This window comes from Candoia aspera, chromosome 5 (genome assembly GCF_035149785.1).
Source record: "Candoia aspera isolate rCanAsp1 chromosome 5, rCanAsp1.hap2, whole genome shotgun sequence".
Lineage (NCBI taxonomy): Eukaryota > Metazoa > Chordata > Lepidosauria > Squamata > Boidae > Candoia > Candoia aspera.
In genome coordinates, this window is record NC_086157.1 from 84,439,189 (window position 1) to 84,464,873 (window position 25,685).

A 25,685-nucleotide genomic window follows, 5' to 3' on the forward strand; every position below is an offset into this window, starting at 1 on the left:
AGCTGAAAATACTGTTAAAAGGGCAGAGAGGTGCAGGAAATAAAAGTTCAGTGAAAGTAGTATATACCAGGATAAGATGGAAATTGAAAATAGGCTACTTTGCGATGATTTGCCTTTAACATAATAACATAATGAGAACCACAAACCACTGACAAATATTCATTTGCATCATGATTTGATTCCTCAAGATAAGGTGAGAGTCATTGACAGAAAAGCTTCCATGCTGAGTTTCTATAGCTACAGAAGAACTTGGCAACACTACATTCACTTTCCATTTATCAGCATCTCCACTCAGCATAATTTGGGAAAGTTGTGCCTATGCAGGTATTCCGGATAGCACAGATCCATTCTTGCTGCAAGTGATGGAATGCCCAGTAAAGCTGCAGATATACTGGAGGAAGTCCTGCTTTCTTCCTCAGAAACTTAGTCTGAAGAATTTCTAGAGCATTCAGACCCATTTATTTACAGAATTGTATACCGCTTCCCATTAAAAGCCACTTAAGAGTGCTTCACCATTAAAAATTACAATTACAGCAAGTTAAATAATAAAACAGCAAAAAAAAAAACTAACAAGAAAAATGTCAAGCATTACAGCAGCATAATTAAAAAGGCTGTGAGTATAAAACTGTTTTTTCTTGACACCATAAAGACAGTAAACATGATGGTATGCATTTCGAATTTAGGATGGAAGACTGAAGAGACTCACTTCCTGCTTTTTTCTGTAGCCATTTGCTGCACCTCATCATGAGTATCCAGAGTTAGGGAACAGGTTAGGATGAGTGTGAGTTCATACAGATGTTGAACATCATGAGGGATGAAATAGAACCTCATGGAATGCCATAACAGAACAATAGATAAGTGTTACAGCCTTGGCTGAGAAACCTTTAATAATAGGTTCAACTAGCTGGCTACTCTTAGGTATCTGAGGATTTATTCTGCTAACCATTAACTTATTAGCAGCAAGATGGCTTTTTCAAGCCAAAAGTATCTTTGCCAGCTCAGGTTGATGGCTCAGTTGCAGCCCTTCCTAGAGCAGAATGATCTAGCTATAGTAACTCATGAGTTGGATTTCTGCAATTCACTGCCTTTGAAGTCTACCTGAAAACTGCACTTGATACAAAATGCAGCGGCCTTTACTTTTCAGAAAATGGCTCATGGATCATCCCCTGCTCTTGAGGGTATTTGTCATGAAAATGGCATACTGCATAGAGATGCCCGTAGCCAAGAAACCTTAAAGGACCAGAAAGATACAAAAACACTTAATGCTTTTTGCACAGCTCAGTTGTATCCAAAATGCAATAAGAAGAGGTATATTGATTGTGGGAAGCAAAAAACCCATAAACATAGGATGTGAACATCCAGCATTTCCCAAGCAAACTTTCTCAGACCCCCAAAAAACATGTATCGTTCTTGCTCATTTATGAAAACAAAGTCTTATATATTCAAAATTACTTCTGTTGTTTCTTTTCTCTGTCCCATATTGTATATACTGATACATTCCAGAATTGTTACTTCGTATATCATTTCATTCTATTTAGTGACTTAAACAAGATCACTTTATTGGTATTTTAAGGTTTTGCATGACCCATGACAAGACAAAGAACTGGTATATTTTTATAGAAACTCAGCAAGGTAAAAACTAAAAGAAAAAGAAAAAAACTACCATATGTGGTATGGCCTTACTTTAACTTCTCCATCAAAAGATATCTCGTATGTTCCAAAAAATAAAAAAGGGAACTAAGACCTCTTGACTCTAGGAAATAACCAGCACTGAATTTTCTTAGCGTATTTATCAGCGCATATAATAGTCCCATTGTTCTTTTAAATACAGCATATATTCATAATGTTGATGTTGTGCTTTAGCAAGAGAATGCACGGCAAAGTGCTGAACCTATGAATATATTTTGGCTTGAATCCGGATACTAAGTGAGCTTAATATCATCTTTTAATGCTTTTGGCTAACACAGTAACATTTACAGATGGATTGAATTACACATATTTCATGACAAGAACATTGTTCGGAAGGATAATTTACCACCTGCTATTTGCTATTAGTATATAGGCTTTGATGACTTGTGGTGTACATGATAGTATAGTTTATGGATGTTTATGTCTGACTGGGTAAGGTTACTGTGAATTACAACAATGCCTCTGGACAGTGTAATGTGTCAGACTGATAAATAATTTCAACAGCTAACAGTGACCAGATTTCTCAATCAGATTTTGAATCATGAAAACCTCCAGTCCAGTAACATGTTACTATTGGCTAACACTTGTAATTGTAACCTCCTGCCACTTTAATTTGTACATGCATTGTTTTAGTTTTTATTGCTTACATATTATTTTGAGCACCCCAGTGATAGGAAATATAGCTAATGAGTATGATCAGTAAATATATTGCAGAATAATTCAAGAAATTTCTAAAACTGACTGTGTGGAGACTATATGTCACTATCTGGTTGCTGCATTTCTTAAAGATTGTCAGCATTTTGAAAATAATATGTACTATTTGGTACAGCATATGATTGAATGGCAGCATAATTACCTATGTCTCTCAGTTTAATGAATAGCATATACAAACTCAGCCTTGGCCTTACTACTACCAGTCCTACTTTTAGACAGTTCACACTGAGAAGAGCTACAATAAAAGTAAATTTTGAAGACCCTTTTTAAAGAATCATTGCAAATAAGGCAAACCAGCTGCTGTGTAATTTCAGCCACTTTGTATAGATGGTGCATATCTGTACGAAGTATTTTACTCTTTAGTAACATCTTACTTTCTCCTGCTCTTTTGCCACATTAAGTCAAGAAAGAAAGCCTGAAAGTTCAGATCAACGCAACCAGTGATGCCGTGTGCATGAGATACATTCGTCCAGGTCCAAGCACTAAACTGGAAGGCTTCATCCTGGGGTACGGAAGCAGCTTCTTCTCTAACCAGTATATTCCCCTACCATCTAATGGGAAAACGTACATTACTGAAGTTGGTAAGGCTATTTACAATTTACAGATTGTTTTAGAAAAACAATTGCACAAATTGAACATATATTTTCTTGTAGTTTGGGCTAGGGGATAGATGAGAGCTTTGAAAGGAAAAGAAACAAAGTGTGTTGCCGATACAGTTATTTCTATATATTCTGAAAGATGTTTGTTTGCATGTTTCCAATTACTGATGTTTTTCAAAATTCCTGAATATGTAAATGAAACAGGCTAATTTGACAGTAATGGAAATGTTAGTAAGTTAACTACACAGCTTTTTAAAAATATGACTGCATGTTGGTCAGTTGTTGATCTGTAACTAATGTTACAAGATTTAGCCTTAATCACAAGAAGCAAATTTAGATTTAGACTTAATATTAGATTAGAATCAGCAGATCTGGGCTGCAACTTACCTGGTTAACTACTAGATGGCATTGAGAAATTCAGAACACCCTGTTTGCTGCCCTCTAGTAATCATCCAGATTTTTGCAATCCAGCTTTGATAGTCCTAATTAGATCATTTTAAAATATTTTGTTATTTTATTTTATTGTTCACAGTACTGAATCATGGGCCAATTTTACAATTTGGCTGTTCTCAGCTGTTATCAACATTAATTTCAGTATAGAATCAAAATTCAAAATAATATGCATTACATGTCAAAGAAAATATTCCTATATACATAATTTAGCTGTTCTGCTTGAATTACTGTATATAACTTTGTTCGTTGAGTTTGTATCCTGCCTTTCTGTCCACGCAACACTCAAGGTGGCATACAACCACAACTACAAAATTAAAAAAAAAATTTTAAAAAAGGAACACCATAATTAAAATCAGAAGTAAAGTAAAAGTCAGAATTGTTAAAATCAGTTAGCAGTTGCATACTTGTGGAAGAGGTGGGTTTTTGTCATTTTTCTGAATATTGAGAGAGTGAGACCTTGGGGAGTACAATTCATAATTCAGGAGCTATATAAGCCCTCTCAGTACCTAATAAAAGAACTTCTGGAAGAAGGCTCTTCAAAAGGACTTAGGCTGATGTATGTAACCAGGCAGGATCATAGGAGCGGAGGCAGTCCCTCAAATAGTCCAGTCCCAAACCATTTAGGACTTAGTGCCTTAAATTGCTTGGTAAGCAATTGGCAATCAGTGTACAACTTTCAGTACAGTCATCCTATGATCCTTGTATTTTGCACTAATTAGCTGCTGCTAGACTCACTGGACAAGGACTAACTGACTCCCCATATCTTAACATGGCTTCTAGATCTGAAGTGGGATTTCAGTGAGACTGAAGTGAAGTCTCACAGAAAATAATTGTTGTTGAAAACTGGAGTAAAGCCATATTGGAGAATTGATTGCCCTCTGTCAGTGTAAAGGTGCAGGTAAACCAAAGTAAATTCAGACCTGTTGCTTAGCCTTCCTGGCTTCCTATGTTGAAGGACTTTGCTGCAACATTCTGAAGTCACAATTTGTTTTTCTTTCAGCTAAAATTTCAGCCCTTCCCAACATTATCCAGCATGTGAAAAGCCTCCTTCAATTGATGTACACCAGTGTTTTTCAAACTTGGCAACTTTAAGAGGTGTAGACTTCAACTCCCACAATTCCCCAGCCAACATTGGTGTACATGATGCTCTGATTATTCCATTCAGTGTCATTTTTTTAATTTCCTGTCATATTATTGATTGCTTGAAATTTTTATTCATTGAAACTACAGGTCAACTGATGTCAACAAAGATTTAGGATTTTTTATATCTTTTGGCTGAGTCATCCATCTGGGTCATCCATATTTTTATAGTTGAGATGCATCCAGGAAATAAGTGCTTATGAAGTTTGAGAAAGGAGTTTAGCTGTGGGGATCACTGTGAGGGCTATGAATATAACATAAGGAAAGAAAGCAAGGAGCCACAGCTTCCCTGTGAACAGCAGCCGTGGAAAGGGAAACTATAGATATACAAAAGCTGAGTTCTTTCAATCACATGCATTAAGACTTCATACACTTTAGATCTATCAGTCAGTTGAACTAGCTTAAAGAAAGTGGCTGCAGAAGCCAGAGTTCCAGCCTCCCTTATAGCCAAAAGAGGACAGAGGGGTGGGCAAAGAGGTCAGTAATCAGATTGAAGTGGGTGGTCACACAAGAAACTAGCAGAACCAATTGGAGTTATAAGAGCCAGCCATTACAAGTGGCAAGAGTTCAGAGTTAGGTAAAAGGTCTGTATGGTGGTTTATCACAGTGCAGGAATGGAAAAGCTCAGGAAAACAAGTTTACATCAGGGTTCTATGCAGAGAGGTCCAAGATCCAGGATTCAGAGCTGAAGGTAGTCATGTACCAGTTCAAAGGTCAGTGAAAAAATCAGGGCAACACACACAGTCATGTCCAGGGATCAAAAATTATTTGTCAACTGAAGTCTGACCCCAAGGTCTTGTTTTCCTGATTTATGCCCCTTTTTGTTTTGAGGAACCTTGTTGTAATGATTGCCCTAGCCCAAATACTCAGACTCACAAGAGGCTGCTAAATGAAATCTGATTTATTAGAGAACTAAAGACAAATACAAAGAAAGCTGAGAATGAGCAAAAGCGCGCCAAATACAAACTTAAACCCTTGGTGCAAACGTATCCCGCCTCCCTCGTAACAGCCCCGCCCGGCACAGGTGCTAGCAATTGTCAGAGTTGCTAGCCTGGGAAAGTAACCTTGAGCGCAGTAGATAAGACAAATACATTCCAAAGCAAAGCTAAAAGATAACTGTTCCCATCCTCCCCAGAGAGATGAAACACGCATCCAATTAATGACATGCGAAACGTTACGATGCATCAAAGACATTGAAACGGCGAACATGACATACCGCCCCCCTAAAAATACACCTAGGGACCCGGCTTAGTGGGATAAGCAGAGTGAAAACGGGCCACCAGGACAGGGGAAGCCACATCTGGTGCAGCAACCCACTCTGGATGAGGGAAATGTTTCCAACGAACTAAATATTGTAAAGTATTGCGAAGGCGTCTAGAATCCAAAATTTCTTTAACTTCAAAGTGTTGCTGACCGTCAATCATGATGGGGGTTGGAGGTGGAGGTTGGCGATGCCAGCGGTCAGAAGGAATAGTCGGTTTGAGCAAACTGCAATGAAAAACAGGGGTAAGCGTTTGAGGTTATGAGGCAAGTCAAGTTTAAAAGTCACAGGGTTAATCTGAGCGGTAATCGGGAAAGGACCCACAAATTTAGGCGCAAGTTTCTTTGAAGGTTGTGATGACTTGAGAAACTTAGTGGAAAGGTACACCGAGTCCCCGACTTGGAATGCAGGTTGGGGGGCCCGCTTTCGATCAGCATACAGTTTATAATCCGCTTGTGCATCAGCTAATGCCTGTTGAATCATTGGCCAGGAGTCAGCCAGTTGCGTTGTCCAATCATCTGGAGTGGCTGATCCTGCAGGAGGTTGCGGTAGATCAGGGATAGGTACAAAGTCTTTACCCTGGGCTACCCGAAATGGGGTTTGGCCAGTGCTTTGATGCACTGCATTGTTGTAAGCCACTTCAGCAAACGGTAGGAGGTCTACCCAATTGTCCTGCTGATAATTCACAAAAGCTCGAAGGTACTGCTCCAGAGTAGAATTTACAGCCTCAGTGGCCCCGTCCGTCTGAGGATGCCAAGCCGTGGACAGGGCTTGCTTCGTGCCTAACAGTTTGAGGAACGCCCGCCAAAATTGCGAGGTAAATTGTGTACCTCTGTCCGAAATCAAGCGGGAGGGACATCCGTGTAGCCTGTACACGTGTACAAGAAATAGGCGAGCCAATTGACGTGCCGACGGAATGGACACGCAAGGGATGAAGTGAGCTTGTTTAGAGAAATAGTCTTTGACCACCCAAATGACCGTTTTGCGTTGGCTGGGTGGTAGTTCTACAATAAAGTCCATGGAGATTTCCTCCCAAGGGGAAGAAGGGGCGGCCACCGGCTGCAGAAGGCCCTGGGGCTTGCCCACCTTGCGTTTAGACATTGCACAAACAGTGCAGGAGGCAATGTAGTCTTTGACATCTTTACGTAATGTGGGCCACCAAAACTGCCTCCGAACCAGGTGCAAGGTTTTTACAAACCCGAAGTGACCGGCGAGTTTGTCATCGTGTGAACGTAGTAACACATCTTTTCTGAGGCTTTCAGGAACATAAAGGCGGTTAGATTTCCAAGCGAAGCCTCTGTCAAAAGTAACACTGTCTTTATTCGCAAGCAACCAAGTATCCGTTTTCAGTTCTTTAAGAAACTTTTGTTGCAACTGGGAGGGAATTGACAAAGTGCTTGGCTGGGCAGCGTCCGTGGTGGGCGGCTGCTGCGCGCGCGTTTGGCTTCGCGTCACAGCCTGCATGCCCAATTGGGGCGCCGTCCATAGGGTGCTAACCACTTCTGGCGCTGCCCCAGCGTCCTGAGGTTGCCTTGACAAGGCGTCAGCCAAAAAGTTCTTTTTCCCCGGAATAAATTTCAATTGAAAATTGAATCGATTGAAAAATTGAGCCCAACGGACCTGTTTGGGGCTCAGTTTTCGAGGGGCACTAAGCGCCTCCAAGTTTTTATGATCAGTCCATACTTCAAAGGGATGATTTGCCCCCTCTAACAGATGCCGCCAAGCTTCCAACGCGGCTTTTACTGCAAACGCCTCCTTTTCCCAGACATGCCAACGTCTCTCAGTCTCGGAGAATTTGCGGGACAAGTAGGCACAGGGCTTGAGGCATCCTGTCCCGTCTTGTTGCATCAACAATGCCCCAATGGAATAATCGGAGGCATCTGCCTGTACTACAAACGGCTTTGAGGGATCAGGATGCTGTAAAATGGGCTCTTTGACAAAAGCTGCTTTTAGCCGCTCAAACGCCGTTTGACAAGCAGGCGTCCAGCGCAACAGCGCCCCGGGATTTTTGACTCTCCGAGTATCTCCCACCCCTTTTGTTCGAAGCAGTTCAGTTAGTGGCAAGGCAATCTCAGCGAACCCCCTTATGAATAATCTGTAGTAGTTGCTGAACCCCAGGAAACTTTGCAGTTGCCTGCGGGTGCGGGGACTCTCCCAGTCCATGATAGCCTGCACCTTGGCAGGGTCCATTTCTATGCCTTTATCTGAAATTCTATACCCCAAGTAGTCAATTTGGGTCTGATGAAAGGCACATTTAGACAGTTTGGCATACAATTCAGCTGATCTGAGTTTACACAATACTTTCCTTACCAGAGCCACATGCTCTTCCATGGTTTCAGTATAAATCAATACATCATCCAAATACACCAGTACCCCTTTAAACAGATGTTCATGCAGTACCTCATTGATTAATTGCATAAATACCCCAGGGGCCCCAGCCAAACCGAATGGTAACACCTTATACTGGAAAGCTCCCAACAGGCAATTGAATGCAGTTTTCCACTCATCCCCCTCCTTGATTCGTACACGATAGTAGGCTTCTCTTAAGTCAAGCTTAGAGAAGATCTTTCCCTTGGCCAGATGTGACAACATGTCCTTGATCAATGGCAAGGGATATTTGTTGGAAATTGAGACGGCATTTAATCCGCGGAAATCGGTACAAAGTCTCAATGTCCCATCCTTTTTTGGGCGAAAAAGCACCGGCGCCCCCACCGGTGAATTCGCCGGCTCAATGAATCCGCGCGCCAGATTTTTGTCCACAAAGTCTCTCAACAGAGTCAGTTCCTTTTGTGTCATGGAATAAATCTTTGGCTTGGGCAATTGGGTGTTGGGCAGCAGTTCTATGGCACAGTCCGTCTTTCGATGGGGGGGCAACTGGTCGGCTTCCTTTTCACCGAATACATCAGCAAACATCCTGTACTCGGCCGGCAAGCCTTCCAGAGGAGGGACCGGGTAAGGCGGAGTCGCAGCTGCCGCAACCCCCACCATCTCCTCTGGGGCACCCTTCCCCTCGGCCGCTTGATAGAACCCATCCCTAAACGTGATAGTTCGGTAAACCCAGTTTATTTGGGGGTTTTGCTGCACCAACCAGGGTACCCCCAACACCACCAAGGGTCCCCCCACAGGAGCCACGACAAAAGACAACCCTTCCTGGTGGCTGCCCAGTTGCAAGGCTACGCGCCCTGTAAAATGGGTGACCGGTTTGCCCCCTGCCATGGACCCATCCAGTTGAGTAAAAGCGATGGGTCGTTGTAAAGGGAAAATGGGTAGCTCCAAAGCCGCTACCACGTCGGGGTGCATAAGACACCGGGAACACCCTGAATCAATCATGGCCCATACTTCTACAGTCTTGGATTGGGAGCCCAATTTCAATTTCACCGTGAGAATGCGGTAACTGCCACTCACCGATGAAGGCTCGCGCCCTTCCTCTACCACCTGCCCAGCGGCGCCCTTTAGAGCAGGTGGCTGGCGTTTCCCGCCGGCTGCAGGATTTCGGTCTCCCCTTCAATGTCGTAGAACATCACATCGTCTCCCTCGGCTTCAGCCACCGCGGCTTTCTGCTTCCTCGGCAATGCAGGGGACTTCGCCGACGGTTTCCCGGGCCGTTCCTCCCCCTTTGCCTTCGGGCATGCTGCCACTCGATGCCCCTCCTTACCACATCTCAAACACAAGCCTTTTGCGTACCGCTTCTCCCGCTCCTCGTCCCAGGGTCGTTGTCCCGGTTTCCCCCCGGTGCTCACTGGGCGGCTGGGTTTCCCCTCCCGCCCCGACTTGGCGGTCTTCCGCTGGGCAAAGATCTCCTGGGCATGTTCAGCCCTCCCCGCCAGCAGGATCCATTCGTACAGCGTGTATGGGTCGTCCCTCCCCAGGGACCAGCGCAGCACCTCTGTATTCAAGCCATCCTTGAAGAGCTCGATAATGGTTGCTTGGGACCAGTCATCCACCTTCCCAGCTAGCGCTTTAAACTCCAGAGCATAATCTGCGACTGATCTGAACCCCTGCTTGAGTTCCTTCAGGGCTCGCTTTGCTCTCTCTTTTGCTAAGGGGTCCTCGAAGTGTTGTTTCAACGCCCAGAGGAACTCATCGAAACTTTCCAGTTCAGGCGCTTCCGACTGGCACATCTGGACATACCAGTCTGCCGCCCTCCCCTTCAGTTTGGTGGCAATGGTGATGATCCTTGCCTTTTCCGATTGGAAAAACGCCCCCCATTCTTCCATGTAAGCTTTCGCATTCGTCAGGAAGAACGAGAGTTTGGTCGGGTCCCCATCAAACTTGACAGGGAAGTCTCGCATGCCGCCTCCCGCCGGGCTGCGCCCCACCACTGGTGCTGCTGCGGCTGGTGCTTCCCTGGCTCGGGGCGGCACGGGGCCCCGGGGCGATCGCCCTGGTGATGCTGCGATTTCCATCTGGACCGACTGGTCCCCTTCGCGCCTCCGCACCACCCGTCGCCGTTCCGGGGACCGCCCCTGGGAAGAAGGGGTTGAATGCCTCTGGCTTGATTCTTCCCGGACCTCTCGCAACGAGGTCACATCCAAGCTCAGCTGTTTCAGTATAGCCTCCAACGAATCCATTTTGGACTCCAGCACTCGGATCCGATCCGGAGTGGGTGAGCCCTCCGTTGGCTGCACCTGCATCACGTTGGGGGATAATGGGTATCTCTGCTTCCAGGATGGGCCCCCCGCTACGGTGGCATCTCCTTGGGTCTCATCCCAGGTGAGCAGCTCGCCCGGAGAATTTACGGTGGTCTCCGGGGCCGTTTTCAGCCCCCCGGCTTCACTCTCCGACTCGGAGCTCGCCTCTTCCCGGATGGCTGACAGCTCCCCACCTTGGGACGGTCGGCCGGACTGCCTCACGGTCGAGTCCGGTTCCCCTTCTTCCATCATCATGATGTCGGGTTCGGTCATCGCGGGCTCTCTCCCTCACAGGGTTAGACACTGGTCTTTCCTGGACAGGGGCCAGCGGGGTTAGGATCTTAGATTCTCAGCTTTATGTAATGATTGCCCTAGCCCAAATACTCAGACTCACAAGAGGCTGCTAAATGAAATCTGATTTATTAGAGAACTAAAGACAAATACAAAGAAAGCTGAGAATGAGCAAAAGCGCGCCAAATACAAACTTAAACCCTTGGTGCAAACGTATCCCGCCTCCCTCGTAACAGCCCCGCCCGGCACAGGTGCTAGCAATCGTCAGAGTTGCTAGCCTGGGAAAGTAACCTTGAGCGCAGTAGATAAGACAAATACATTCCAAAGCAAAGCTAAAAGATAACTGTTCCCCAGAGAGATGAAACACGCATCCAATTAATGACATGCGAAACGTTACGATGCATCAAAGACATTGAAACGGCGAACATGACACTTGTTGAATATGTCTGTTTTCCTCATTTGATCTTTCCATGGGTGGGAGAGCTAGGGATCTTTTCCTACTCAGGCTCTAGGTCAAGTGACTTAGCCTGCTGCTGTGCTTCACAAAAGATAGCTGGTTATCTGAGTGCTCCAGATTTGTAGGCTTATTCTTCAAGAGGTCTTGTTCTTTCTGAGCCTGATCTGAAGATATCTGAGAGCTTGTTGCCTCTTGAGTTGCAAGGTCATGACCTCCTGCAATTCAGAGTCTGACAGCCCTGTAAAACATAGTGCCAGCATGCAACAGGTCATTTCATGCCATCTCTCTTATGCATATTAACATGCCCTGCATTGCCTACAAACAGCATCTTGAGGCAGAATATTAGGAAAACATGACTTCCAGAGTTCATGCTGTCTCAGCTGCAAAAAGACACTGAAATACAGGTGAAGGCATCACAAAGTCTCCCACCTTTCTGTTATTCAGAAAATCACTGAAGATTCTCCCAGGCTTTGGGAACAGGGTGATTATGGACACACACACACACACATACACACACACACTTTTTTTTTTTTTTTGCTTTGGTCTGTTTTGGTTTAGTCCTGGTATATTCATTGTTCCACTCTGTTGTATTCTTTATATGTTTTTTCACCGTAAACCACACAGAATCACTTAAGGGTTGGTGGCTCATAAATTAAAACAAACAAGCAAACCTAATTAGTGAGCTGTCCTCACACTGGAGCGGTGTGTATTTGCCCACTAAACACCAGCAATTCTGGGTTGCTGACATAAATAACATCTCTATTTATTTATTTATTTAACAAATTTATTCACCACCCATCTCACCCCTACAGGGGAGCTCTGGACAGCTTACAATAAAACAGGATTAAAATATAAAACCATTACATTACAAAATACCGTAAAAGTACAAATATAATAAAGTCCACATGGCGAAAAGATCTTAATCAGTCCTTGAGTTTAATAGGCCCCTCATAATCACTTTACGGTGCTAGCCATCCCAAGGTGTAATTATTCCCCCTCCCATTCCAAGCTTGCAGACAGAACCAGGTCTTTAATCTTTTGCAAAATTCCAGGACCGAGGGGGCCTGTCTCACCTCTGGAGGAAAGATGTTCCAAAGGGCGGGCGCTACAGCAGAGAAGGCACACTTCCAAGACACCGCTACATGGAATTCTTTATAGATGGGGTCCGTAACATGCCCTCCCTGCATGACCGGGTGGGGTGGGTCAATGTGATAGGGATGAGACAGTCCCTCAGGTATCCTGGTCCCATGCCATGTAGGGCTTTAAAAGTGATGACCAACACCTTGAATTGGACCCGGAAGCAAACTGGGACCCAGTGCAGCTCACACAAGAAAGGTGTTATGTGTGCAAATCTTGGGGCACCCAAGATTGTCCATGCGGCCACATTCTGGACCAGCTGTAGCTTCCGGATACTCTTCAAGGGTAGCCCCATGTAAAGCACATTGCAGTAGTCTATATGGGAGATGACCAGGGCATGAGTGACTGTCCTGAGGGCATCTTGATCCAGGAAAGGGCATAACTGGCACACAACCTGAAGTTGTGGAAAGGCCCTCCTAGCCACGACTGCCACCTGTTCTTTGAGCAGGAGTCGTGAGTCCAGGAGGACCCTCAAGTTACGTACGGGTTCTGAATGGGGCAGTGCAACCCCATCCAGAACTAAAGATGACAACTTCCCGGATACCGAGGAGCCATCAATCCACAGCCACTCCGTCTTACCAGGGTTCAGGTGAAGCCTGTTGCTCCCCATCCAGGCCCCCACAGCCCCCAGGCACCGAGAAAGGGCATTGACCACATCACTTACTTCACCCAGGATGGAGATATATATCTGAGTATCATCAACATACTGATGGTACCTCATCCCGTGGTGATGGATGGTCTCACCCAGCGGTTTCATGTAGATATTAAATAGGAGAGGGGAGAGAACCGAACCCTGTGGCACCCCACAAAGAAGGGGCCATGGGGCCGATCTCTCTTCCCTATCAACACCAATTCGGACCAGCCCTGGAGGAAGGAGGTGAACAAGCTCAAGACTATGCCGCCCATCCCCAACTCTCTGAGCCGACCCAAAAGGATACCATGGTCGATGGTATCAAAAGCTGCTGAGAGATCAAGGAAAGCAAGGATGGATGCACTGCCTCCATCCAGCTCCCGCCAGAGATCATCCATAAGTGCGACCAATGCTGTTTCCATCCCATAACCAGGCCTGAAACCTGACTGAAAGGGGTCTAGATAATCCATTTAATCCAGGATCCTCTGGAGCTGCAACACCACCACCTTCTCAACCACCTTCCCCAAAAAGGGGAGGTGGGAGACTGGGTGAAAATTGTCCAGTACGCTGGGATCCAGTGGTGGTTTCTTGAGGAGGGGGTGAACCAGATGCTGGAAATACCCCCTCTCTCAAGGATGCAGTTATCATCGCCTGGACCCGACCACATGTCACCTCCCAGGCTGCCTTCACCAGCCAGGAGGGGCATGGATCTAATTGACAAGTGGTGGTGTTTACAGTCCAGAGGATCCTGTCCACTTCCTTGGGCTCAACAGGATCAAACTGTTCCCGGATAACAGTAAGAACATTCCCCGGGCATCTCCACAGATACTGCCTCATGCTCAGAGTCTAACTTGGAGCGAATCTGAGCGATTTTATCCTACAGATGCCTAGAGAACTCCTCAGCTCAGCCCTGAAGATGGATCTCTAAGTCCCCCTTCCACAAGAGGGATCAGGTAATCTTAAACAGGGCCGCCGGGCAGCATTCTGCAGATGCAATAAGAGCTGAGAAATACTAACATTTTGCTGATCTTACTGCCAAAAGGTAGGCCTTAATTGCAGCTCTAGCTTGTGTTCGGTCAGATTCGGTCTTTGTCTTCCTCCAGCGGCTCTCTAGGCATCTCTTAATCCTCTTCAGAACCCTCAGCTCCTCTGTAAACCACAGGGAGTGTCGGGTTCGATGGGATAAGAGAGGCTGCACAGGCACGATCCTGTCCAAGGCCCCAGCCACCTCCCTATTCCAGGCAGCAGCCAGGCCCTCCACTGGACCATGCAGTAGACCCTCAGGTATAATCCCCAGCTCCCTCTGAAACCCTACTGGGACCATTAGTTGCCAGGGGCGGACCAATAGAATAGGTCCTGCCTCCCTGTGGAATGGGGCGGCATAGGAGAATCACAGGCTCACCAGGGCGTGATCTGACCATGACAGTGGGGATAGCTGTAACTCTCCCCTCAGATCACATTGCCATTGCTCCGACAAGAAAACTAAGTCCGGAGTGAGGCCACTGTCCCAAGTTGGGTCTCGAATAATCTGAATCAGGTCCATGGCCACCATGGTGGTCAAGAACTCCTGAGCTGCCTCCAAGGGCCGCCCCAGGGACGGCTGGTTGGAGTCCCCCAGAACCATAAGCCAGGGGAACTCCACCGCCAACCCTGAGATGGCCTCCAGCAGCTCAGGCAGGGAGGTTGCTATGCAGCAGGGAGGCTGGTACACTAGCAACACCCCCAACTGTTCCCAAGAGCCCAACTTGAAAAACAGTCTCACACCTGGTCACTTGTGGAGCATGGCCCCTGAAGGCCACAAGAGATTCCCGGATGACAACACCCCTCCTCCCGAGCAGTTCTCTATCCCGAAAACTGCTAGATTTCCTTTTGTCACTCACAGCAGCCTAACCCTGGTTACCATTTGGTTATCTTTCCAGTCCAGGTAGTTCTAAATTAATTAGAATGTTGTAGCAAAAGTGTTAGAAAGAGAAAACCAAATTTAGATGAAAGTCAGAATTAGTTCCTTTTCAGTAATAAAACAGTTTACTCATGAAATTTCTCTTCAGGAAGGTAACCCTTGTATGGGAACAACCCTGTCATGCATGAAAAACATACAAGTATTTATTTTGACTCTGGGTGACATACAATAGTTCAAAATACAATAAAAAATGAAACAGTAGAATAACAACAATAATAGTACTTAAGGCAGAATATCATGCCTTAGTATTCTTAAGGCAGAATATCATGGGTAAAAACTTTAAGGTTAATCCATTTTTGATGAGTAAAACTCATGAAACCTTAGAGATCCTCAAAGAAGCTGCTGGCAAACATCAGAGCAAATATTAACTCATAGTATTTATATAGTCAACAGTGTTAGACAAATGTTCATAATGGAGGAGCAGTTGGTTTGGAACTTTTAAATGCCTTCTAGCTATTTTTGGCAATGTTAAATCTATGTTTTTCTGGGATGGATTTCTAAGGTTGCAGACCCTTACGAGTAAACATACTTAGCATTGCATTGCACAAGGCTTTCCTTCCTTTTAAAGCAATATCCAATACATATTTTTTAATTTCTTAAATACATTTTCACTTTATAAGTCCAGACATTTGGAAAACATTTAAATGTTTTCTCCTAGTATTAAACTAATCAGACTTATAAAATCAAATTAAACACTTGCCAGAGAGTTTCATATAATAATGAAAAAAAATAAATTCACAGTCATCATAAAATCTAGAATATTTTACCCAGTTATAATTTAAAAGTACACCAATTTAGAAGTACACTTTTTATAATAAAATAGTTCTATATTGGCCAATTAAAAAAAGAAAAGAAAAGCTATGCAAGAACGGAGAATTGTAAATAAATAAATAAATAAATAAGCATTGTCATTACAACAAAAGAATATTAGAACAGCAAAAAGCAAGCATTTTGGATAACTACAGCTCTGAAAGTGATGCCAAAAAGAAAGAACCATATTAATCTTTCTGATAGAATTCAGTCCACAAATAATGCCCAAACTGCAGTGAAAATTTGAGATAACGTGGGAAGAGAGATAATAGCCTTCAAAGGTAAGGCTTGTTTTTCAGGCCTCGCTAGTATTTACTGCAAAATGTCCAATGGTGGCAGATTTTACACACTGTATATTAGCAACAATGACATTTAATAAAATCTGAAAATAAAATCACATACTGAAAATTTGGATGATGCTAAGCAGGTCACATGCCTCCATACGGTTAAAAAAACCATATGCAGAGTTGTCCACAACATTTCATCAAAATGGACATGACATCACAACATAAGCACTGCTCCTCATGTGCAAGGCCGTGTTGCAAATGAGGTGGAGTTTGCACCATCTTTTAAAATTCTCTCATTCCTGCAGATGTCCTTTATTATCCAACCATCATCTTTATGGAGGAGATACAGGCAGCATCTCTAAAATCAAATCAAAACTGATCTCTTATGGCCTATGACAGGACAGGTACATTATAGCTTCTCTACTATTAGAGCACCAGTTCTTCCCAAAGAGAATACAAAATAGAAAATGTTTAAAATGTCTTTGGGTAACCAACCTAGAGAAAGGAGATTAGGATGGTACTGCCTGGGAACACTATCTCTTTATTGTTTTGACAGGATTGCTAGCTGAATCTCCTTTGACAGTATGTCTTGGTCATTAACAAGTATGATATCTACAACATAATTATAGGAGAAGTATATAAGCCTCTAAATCATTCTAAGAGAATAAGCCTCAGTATAAACCAAGATCCCAAGATAAGGCCACACACACAGAGGCCCCACTAAAACATCCACTCTCATACCTGGGGGTTCCTGGCCAGCATGTAAGGTTATTCACTTTATATCACACTTATTATGCAAGTTTTAATTTTTAAATACAAAATAGATCTTTTTAGCACTTGCCCTAATTGTATTTGAGTCTTAAAAACAACATCTTGGAACTAGCTCCTGTTTTAGCAACACAACCCTCCTGAATTATTTCAGTGTGAATAATGAAGTTCTTCAAAGAAAAAGGCTGGGTACTGCAATGCCAGTCCTGAGAGTGTCATGTTGGCCAGTCAGATAGACTGTTTACCATCATAATTCCTACATTCTCCTGGCCACTTACTTTTAGCAGAAGACTGAAAGTCAGCAGACTACTGGATAAAGCTTTTGGTCTATAAGATACATTTCCTATAGACTGCTTCCTTTCTAGTATGTGTTTACCCTATAAGGAAATAAAACATTCCTTGTTTTATTCCTGGAACATTCTGTCTGTTTCAAGAGAGATCCAGAAGTTATCCAGTAGTTAATCTTGTTCCATTGGACAAATATATTTGGAGCATCACAAGCTTGTTTTAGTCTTAGATATTACTTTCTAAGAAACTTTCAGAGCAACCCTTAAACAGCCAATACAATATGATGTGAAGGAGAAAGAAACATTCTGGAGTCCTCTGGACCCTATTTCAAGAATAGCATGGTAGATATTTTGTTCTTTAGAATTTGAAGGACTTTGCAGAATTGTTTTAAGTGTTTGGAATCTGGAGAAGAAATGGCAGATAACCCTCAGAATTCCCCATCCAGTTTCTTGTCATGACTTCTGGATAAAGCTTTCAGTAAATGTAAACTTGTATAAAACACTTCCAATGCATTTCCACTGTACAGAGCTGGACCTCTGATTCTGTTCATCACATATCATTGCTATGTTATTTGGGTGAACAATGTATCCAAATATCATATTTCCCCAAAAGGAAAATAAAATTTTAAAAACATTAGTCCAGTTATGAAAGCTTTCGGGACAGAATGCTCAATAACTGTGTGATTATAAAAGATCCCATGCAGAGACAATTGAGCCCAAATTAAGCAATTGGGCAATAACCTGGCATCAGCTAAGAAATGACACAATAGAATCAGAATTTAATAAAAGAAACCCCAATCAGAAAACCTATTCTAATGAGGGAAAGCTGTGAACATAAAGTCATGCCCAAGAATTATGTGATTGTAATGTATCTGAAGGGCCTACAGAAGTATTTAGGTGACCTTGGCTGTTTTCAAAAAGTTAAGCTAGGCCAGTCCAAGTTGGCACCAATAAATCCCAGGAGAGTAGGCTAAAATACATAAAAGTTAAAAAAAAAATTTTTTTAATCATCCTGAAAAAGGCTATAGCAAACCATTTGCATAATGTGGCCAAAAAACTCCAGGGACATCTACATGTCATCATGAGCAGCTAGTCTGGACTCAAAAAAGTCTTTACCTTTCTCAGCACAGAAAGATCAGCAAGCCCATTAAAAGCAGATAGAAAAAAAAGCTATATATGGAAACAAATATTTTAAAAGCTAATTACATAGTTATATCAGCTTTGATATAGTGATATAGTTTGATCAAAGTGATTTATGATAACACTTATCATTAGTTGAATAAACATCAGGATTATCAGCTCCGTACTGGGTGGTATGTAAAATATAAGGCAGGAACACCTGAACCCTTATTTGAAAGTGTACGTTTGTTCAGAAATTCTAGACAAAAATATCAGTAAATTTCTTCAAAACTCTTCAAAGACTCAAAGACTCTTCAGCCAGACCTGTCATAACAAAATTCTTCTACTACTGAAAGCAGTGAATATAGGTAGTAAAACCATTTAAGAGTCTATCATGGCACTTCTGCTCCTTTTCCCCCTAATTCTTAATTCTCTACTTTCCTAATCCTGAATGTATGTGTTGTATGATCCTATTGTTTCAGTTCCAATTTTAATATGCCCCAGTGTGACTGTCTCCTAATAAGGTCAGGGACTTAGTTTAATGTGTTCAATGATCCCTCTCTCTATGAAGCCCTGTAATTTCTTACTTGTTTCTTCACTATGGGCTATTATCCCTCAAAAGGGAGTCTGAAAAAGTGAAGACATCTTACAGAAGAAAATGTAATAGGCTTGAGGACATAGTGAAACAATTACATGGTATTTCTTGCCAAACATCAAAATCACTAGAGTTCAGTGATTTCCACATAGTATACTAATGGAAAAAATTGTGATTTATGTCAGCTTTGGACAAAACTTCATAGTGCCTTCCAGGTTGTTATGTAAAACCAAACACAGAACTAGAAAGTTATTCTTTACGAAAAGAAGAAAACACCATGTCTGATACACTGGCAAGGGCTGAGGCTGGCAAGGCTTTCCCAGTGTTGTATCTTTTCTACTGATCAAACAAAAGCACTAGAATCAGCAGGAGGTTTTTCTGCAGCTTGCTTTACTGAAACATCTAGAAAAAACTATTCCAATAAGTCTGTGAAAATTACAAGACATACAGACAGTTCAGGGAAACTGAGAAACAATACAATATTACAGGCATGCTTAATCAATCAATCAATTAAAAAAATCAATATACCTCACCCAAGCTTAAATAACTTTTATGTAAACATATATTGTGTCAAATTCTTCCCAAGACCACCAGGTGAATGGCCAAGTATCCATTAACTTGGAATGGTGGGAGGAAAAAGCCTATTTTAAACTCTGGAGCATAGACCTATATATAGGCTTGGACTTCTTTGCACTGCGGCATAGCAAATTGTCTGTTGTGTATAAATCTTCATTCTCGTCTGCAATCAAGAATGTAATCTAGCTAAACTGTGCCTCAGGATCTTCTAACAAATCAAGCCATTGCTAAATAAGGGTTAAGGGTCTGGAGACCTGAGATTTACCACTGAGTCCTGGTGTGAAGCCTAAAATGTAGTCACATGATAAACCTTTTAAGATCCAACCTGACCATAATTTGAAGTAGGTCTGTGGTTCCCAGTGTTAACGGTTTTAATAAAGTTCTTATGTATTTCACAAAAAGTGAAATAAGTGATTTACTGAATAAATACATATTTTGGAACCACACATCTTAACTACACATCTTTCTCCTTAACAGTATAGGGTGATTATGATCTGGACAAGAATCTCTCCCTAAATAAGTGATCTACTACTGGCCTGTAAAGGTAGAGCTACTGTAATGCTTACAGAGGTTAGATTAGAAGGAGGGAAAGGAAGAAAAGGATAAGGTAAATAGATGTATCAATTCTCATCCTAAATTACAACAAATAGAACCTGAGATAAGGCTCTGACTAATCTGCTCTGCTATTTCAGAGGAAACATATTTGTTTCTTAAAAGTAGCTAATGCTGAAATAGTTCCTCTCCATACACACACATTTGATGTAGAGAGTAAGGAAGATGACCTTGACAGAGAGACGTAAGCTCCATTGCCAAGTGGTAATATATTTTGAGTCCACAACACAAGACAACATTTGGAAGTAACTCAGACACCTCCCTTACTGAACTATAAGTAGGAAGAGAAGGTCCAACATATTAAGACTTGCAAGATCTATTATAATAGCCAATTTCAATAAAAATAGTTTTCGCCTTCCCATGGAGTTGATTTCTTGGTCTGGTCTACCTAGAAAGGCTGACACATGATCTGATATTCCTCTATTCTGGACATACAATAGTAGACTGATTAACATGTTTACCATCTGAGAGTTCTGATTAATTCCAAGTAATTTTTGTTTTATTAACTAAATCACTGTTCAAGACATTTCATCATACTGTTCAACATAACCTGAGTAAGATGGAGTATAAAATGGTTATTTTGTCTAAACGTTTTTTTTAAAATATTAAAATAAAAAGTCTGACTTATCCATTGAGAAAGTACATACAACAGTACACTGCTTTTTTACAACCAGAAAGAAACCCTTTTCTTTCTCTAAATATTGTTTTAATCAGTTTTTATTGTGAATAATTCTTGGATGACTTAGCTTGTTTTTACTTGAAATATTAAGTAAACTTATGGCCTCTTACCATGTGTTTTTCCAGAGTTATCAAATGCACTAAGAATTTGTTAGCTTATGAATAAAAATATTGGCAAATTTGGCTTTGTTTCCAAACAAGAACAAGATTTCTAAAGAATTTGGAAACTGGATCTCAATCCGTACAGTCAGCAGGGAATTTATTCCAGAAAACTGCAGTTACTTTTAGAACAGTACTATATTTGTATGCAGATTATTACTATTGCATCAAGGCTATATGTGTATATTTAACATTTTCTTGTAATCCAAAATAGTTGACCTTTTTGAAAGATTAATAATAATCTGATTGACTGGCTTCTCTTTATGGAACTATTGCTTGTATAGCTTAACTTTATTGTACATATTGTTCCATGCTTCCATGACTGGTTTGGAGCAGTTTTTATAGAGTTTCAATTGGGTCAATTTTTTTCTGGAGAAAAAAGAGAACGGGATATTTATGATATACATTCACATGACATTGAATTAAACTGGGGTTGTGTAATTGCTAGCATGGCAAAAAAATAGGTTGGGAGGTATCAGAAGTAGGAAAAATAAAAAGTCAGGAGTCATGGTGAGGATTGCTGAGAGTTCAAGTACATTACAACCTACAGTATTGTAAATGGAAATGGAAATGTTATCAGAGTTGAATCAAATGAAAATTTCTACTACCAGAATTACTGGTTCATCACTTTTTGTTCATCATCTATAGAAAGGAAATATTCCATGTTTCTAAATAACACCATTTATTTCATTCTAATCCATAGCTTCCTTCATCCCAGATTCATTTCTTCTTCCTGATAGAAAATACAAGCAGTAAAGCAAAAGTTTCTTTGCTATTTTTTCCAGATTCATGTGATTCTGTTTGGGGAAAGAGGTTCTTACCATGAACAGGTGATGAATGAGGGTATTTTTAAATGTCGTTTTACTGAAGTAGGAAGCTTTTAGGCAATTCAGTGCTGTTAGGCATATTATCAACTTGATTATAAAATTCCACTGATACAAGGTATCTTAAAGTCAAAACTAGCATGCTAATACACTCTAGGTATTTTGAAAATGTACTTGAATAACCTGAATGTGGTAATAATGAAGCACTAATAATACAGTGGGAAAAAATAATAAAATACATGATATGGTTTTGATTACTCAGGTATTTTCCCCCTTGTCTGACTTTTCAAATGGTCATAACTAATATTTTCCAGATGCAGAGCCAAGATACTTGATTGCAGTGAGGCCAGCACCTGTGCCTAATTACAAGAAACCCTGCTCAGGTACTGCAAAACTGTTTAACAATTTTTTTCCATAAAAACTCAGGAGACCCATATTTCAATCAAAATGACTTACCTGGAATTTGGACAACAAATTATAATAAACATTCAGCTTTTGCTCTGAGTTTGTTATGTCATAATCTTTCCTTTTGTTCAAGAATGATTCCATGAAACATACAACTTCAAGACGTGAACCAACCTATTCAACTTTTTTAAAAGAGGAAGCCAGTGTTAGACAATTCAGTGATACCTTGAAGAATTATGTATTTTTTTCATGCTCATAAAATCAAACCTATATTATCATCTTGCTTTTTCTTATGATGTAACCAAATACTTGCAAAGGGACCAAAGGAAGCATCATTCCTTTGACACATGACTACACCCAGCAGATTTTTTGCTCTGTTGTTTCACATACCTGAACTATAGCTTTTTTTTTGCTTCTAATTTGAAGACAAATTAATCCATATTTTCACCTAGCCTCATAAACAGTGGGGAACAATTAACGCAATTATCCACATGTATAATAATGGGACATACCTAACTCTGACAACAAATACAGAACAATTCCATATTTCAGTAGAGGTTTCATATTGTCATAAGTGCCTGCACTGCTAAGCTCTGTCTTCCATGGAGCCAGCCAATATGCTACATCCTAATTCTTTAGGTATGATTTTTATGACAAGGGCAAAAAAAAAATCCCACCCTGGCTATTGTACAGGATGACCAGTGAAGCTGCCCTTTAGAGCAACGGAAAAAGGTGAGAGGAAGGTGCTACTTTCCTTAGCTGCAGAAGGGAAGGGAGAAAAGCAGGAGCCGGGAGGTAGGACAAGGTGGTCAACTATCTGCTCTTCAGCTCTAGGAAAAAAAAACAACTATCTTTGAAAACTGTGTGTGCCTGCAAGTCCAATGCTGTGAGGACAAGGGGCCACTGCCACTCTTGGATTGCCATGGTCCTTGCATATGGAATCATAAGTAGTGCAGACAATTTCTCTGAATTGAATTGTCTAACACTACACTGGATGATCCTTGCTGTTTACAAAATTAAAACAGCAATAAATACAAAATGGCTCCAGCAATAAAAATCAAATCCATTCAGGGAATAAAAAAAACCCTGTCCAACTTTCTCAAAACTCCCAGATGTAATGGTTGCCTATTCTAAAACACTCTGAGACTCATGAGCAGGAATGCAAAGATATCTGATTTATTAAAGAATAGTATGCAGGATCACAGAGAAAGCTGAGAATGATGAAAGCGTGCCAAATTCAAACTAAAAACCGTCGGTGCAAATGAAATCCCTCCCCCCGTAGAATCTTCTCAAGTTCACAATCCCAGGTGCTCCTAACAGCTTCTGATGGTCTGTGGGAAAAGGCCTTGAACAGATAACATAATTCCAAACACATTCCATTGTACTGATTCCATATACAGAGCTTGGTACAAGGTCTCACAGCAGAAATGCGCGTCAGCGCCATGGCATGTGAAACGTTACGATGTATAAACTACATTGAATCAGTGAATTTGACACCAGAGCCCATTCATCGACTTAACCCAAGACTTGCAGGGAAATACAACTTTTAAAAGACAACTTGAAAATGGGCAAGTGGGAGCCATGTATATTGCATCCAATTTACTGGATGCATAAATGTACTTAAGCAAAGAAAAATGACATTTGTTGTCTCATAAAAGAAAATAATAAGGAAGATGGTGGATAACACATACTACATATGGAATTTGAACTAGTTTTCTTTGTGCAAGGCAGAATGCTCTCTTTGTTAAATAGGGTAATAAGGTGAATTAAGAAAAAAAGTAGAAAATTCTGATTTGAAAATGAAGGTTGGATGCTAGAGAAGAGTTGAAGGAATCATTAAGAATCCAGAATAATATTCTGCTTAAAAAATCTAGTGAAACAAATAGAAAAACAAATACAATAAAAGATGACTGGTTTAGTGATCAGAGTCAAAGTTATTTGCAAGGTTTAAACAAATGTTACAAAGGTTCAGTGGTTGTCAGAGAGAAAAGTGGTTTTATCCCAAGCATCACAAAAAGGAACTTAAAACCACCAAACAAAACAATCTGGTGAGAGAGAGAGAGACCATTCTGATCTCCATGACTTATTGGAGGTAGTAAGTCTTCAATATTAGGCTATTTTCTAGGGCTGCCAAAACATTTGAAAGTGGCACTTTGTAAAGTGCATTAGCTTAAATGAAGCATTGCTTTTTAAATTTTAAAGCAGCTACATCCTTTCCAAGGTTCACTGGTCACTTTGAAAGCTGTCCCTAGTTGTCTATGTGTTTCTGTGCCCATGTACAGACAACACTTCTGTTCAAACTACCAGGACTAAAGTAAAAAGTTCCCTTTTAGTTTTACTGGATGCTGATCTTTGGCTATCAGGCAGGCATCACCAGGTACTGGCATTTTTCCATGAGCAACTCACTTGAATCTAATTAATGGAGGATGCTTGCTTAGTAGACACATAAAATGGCACTAACATTTCACTTATTTTCAGCATCCGCTCCCACTTCAAGTTGTCTGCTTTTTCCATAATACAATGGAAGCTATGAGCCAATGTATCTGGGAAATGCTTCATGGAAATAAAGCTACCACATATCTCTAAACAAAAAAGCCAGTATGCCTGGGTTCATCTGTTAGTGCTGCTTAAAACCCAGCCTTATGAGATATACACGTTCTACTCAAAACCCAAGGAATGGAAATCTCATCTTGTTGATGTTAAAAGATTGACTTAAATATATGTGTTAACTAGTCATTAACAAGACTTGCAGAAGGAGAGCTCATAAAACTGTAGAATAATGGGTGACTGACTAGCTCATGCTAAGCAGTATTTAAGGAATGAAGAAAAGGACATTTGGAGATGGAAGAAATTGGCATGTATGTATGCACACCCACCCACACATTTAAAGTTATGAAGAAAGGATAATTACAAATTAAGCTGGAGAAATCTGAACAGTACACAGAGAAAAAAGTTAAAGTTCAGCTGAATGTGCAATTTGCTGTATGCCTACAACTATGTTTTTAGAGTTTCATTAGTTTGTAGATGTTACTACAAAGGAATCAAAAGTGTAAATGTCCATTCTTCCAGTCTCCTATATAACACATTGCATGTGAGCCCTTTCAGGAACTGGGAATAAAGGAACTAATTGTCATCCAAGGCATAAACTCTGTTCCTCCTAAAATATGAACAATTGCAGCCCTAAACTAGCTACCAGCAACTGGCACCCTACCCTCAGAAAAAAATATATTTGTATTTTTAAAATTAACTTTTGTCTTAAAATTTGGCACTACTCAACTTGGTGCCCTAAATGACAGGCTAATTCACCTATATGGATTGAGCACCTCTGAGTACTGGATTAGTTATCAGAGATATCCACTCCTAGCAGGGTTGTCTGCAGGGTATGGTTAAAAACACAAAATGGAAACCAAGATTACGATCAAAGTCCCATCTGTTTTTATGTGCACCATGTGGGGGACACACATGAAAAATAGGCAGAGCTTCAAGTGCACTATCACTGCCACAGTCTTGACATTTTTTTTCCACTATACCCTCTGGACACTCCTGACTCGTAAAGCGGGGCTCTGTGCAAGAGAAAATCCATTGAGCATACAACCATTGAT

At 41.5% G+C, this 25,685-nt stretch overlaps 1 protein-coding gene across 1 annotated transcript in view; it reads left to right on the top strand.

Annotated features, from left to right (window-relative positions):
- Nucleotides 1–1,147: 1,147 nt before the first annotated feature.
- The window catches only part of ABI3BP (ABI family member 3 binding protein), a 185,183-nt gene continuing 160,645 nt past the window's right edge, over nt 1,148–25,685 (top strand). The window contains exons 1-4 of the mRNA XM_063304721.1: nt 1,148–1,308; nt 1,574–1,632; nt 2,805–2,984; nt 21,993–22,061. Coding sequence (XP_063160791.1) covers nt 1,148–1,308; nt 1,574–1,632; nt 2,805–2,984; nt 21,993–22,061 — 469 coding nt within the window. The remainder of the gene's footprint in view (nt 1,309–1,573; nt 1,633–2,804; nt 2,985–21,992; nt 22,062–25,685) is intronic.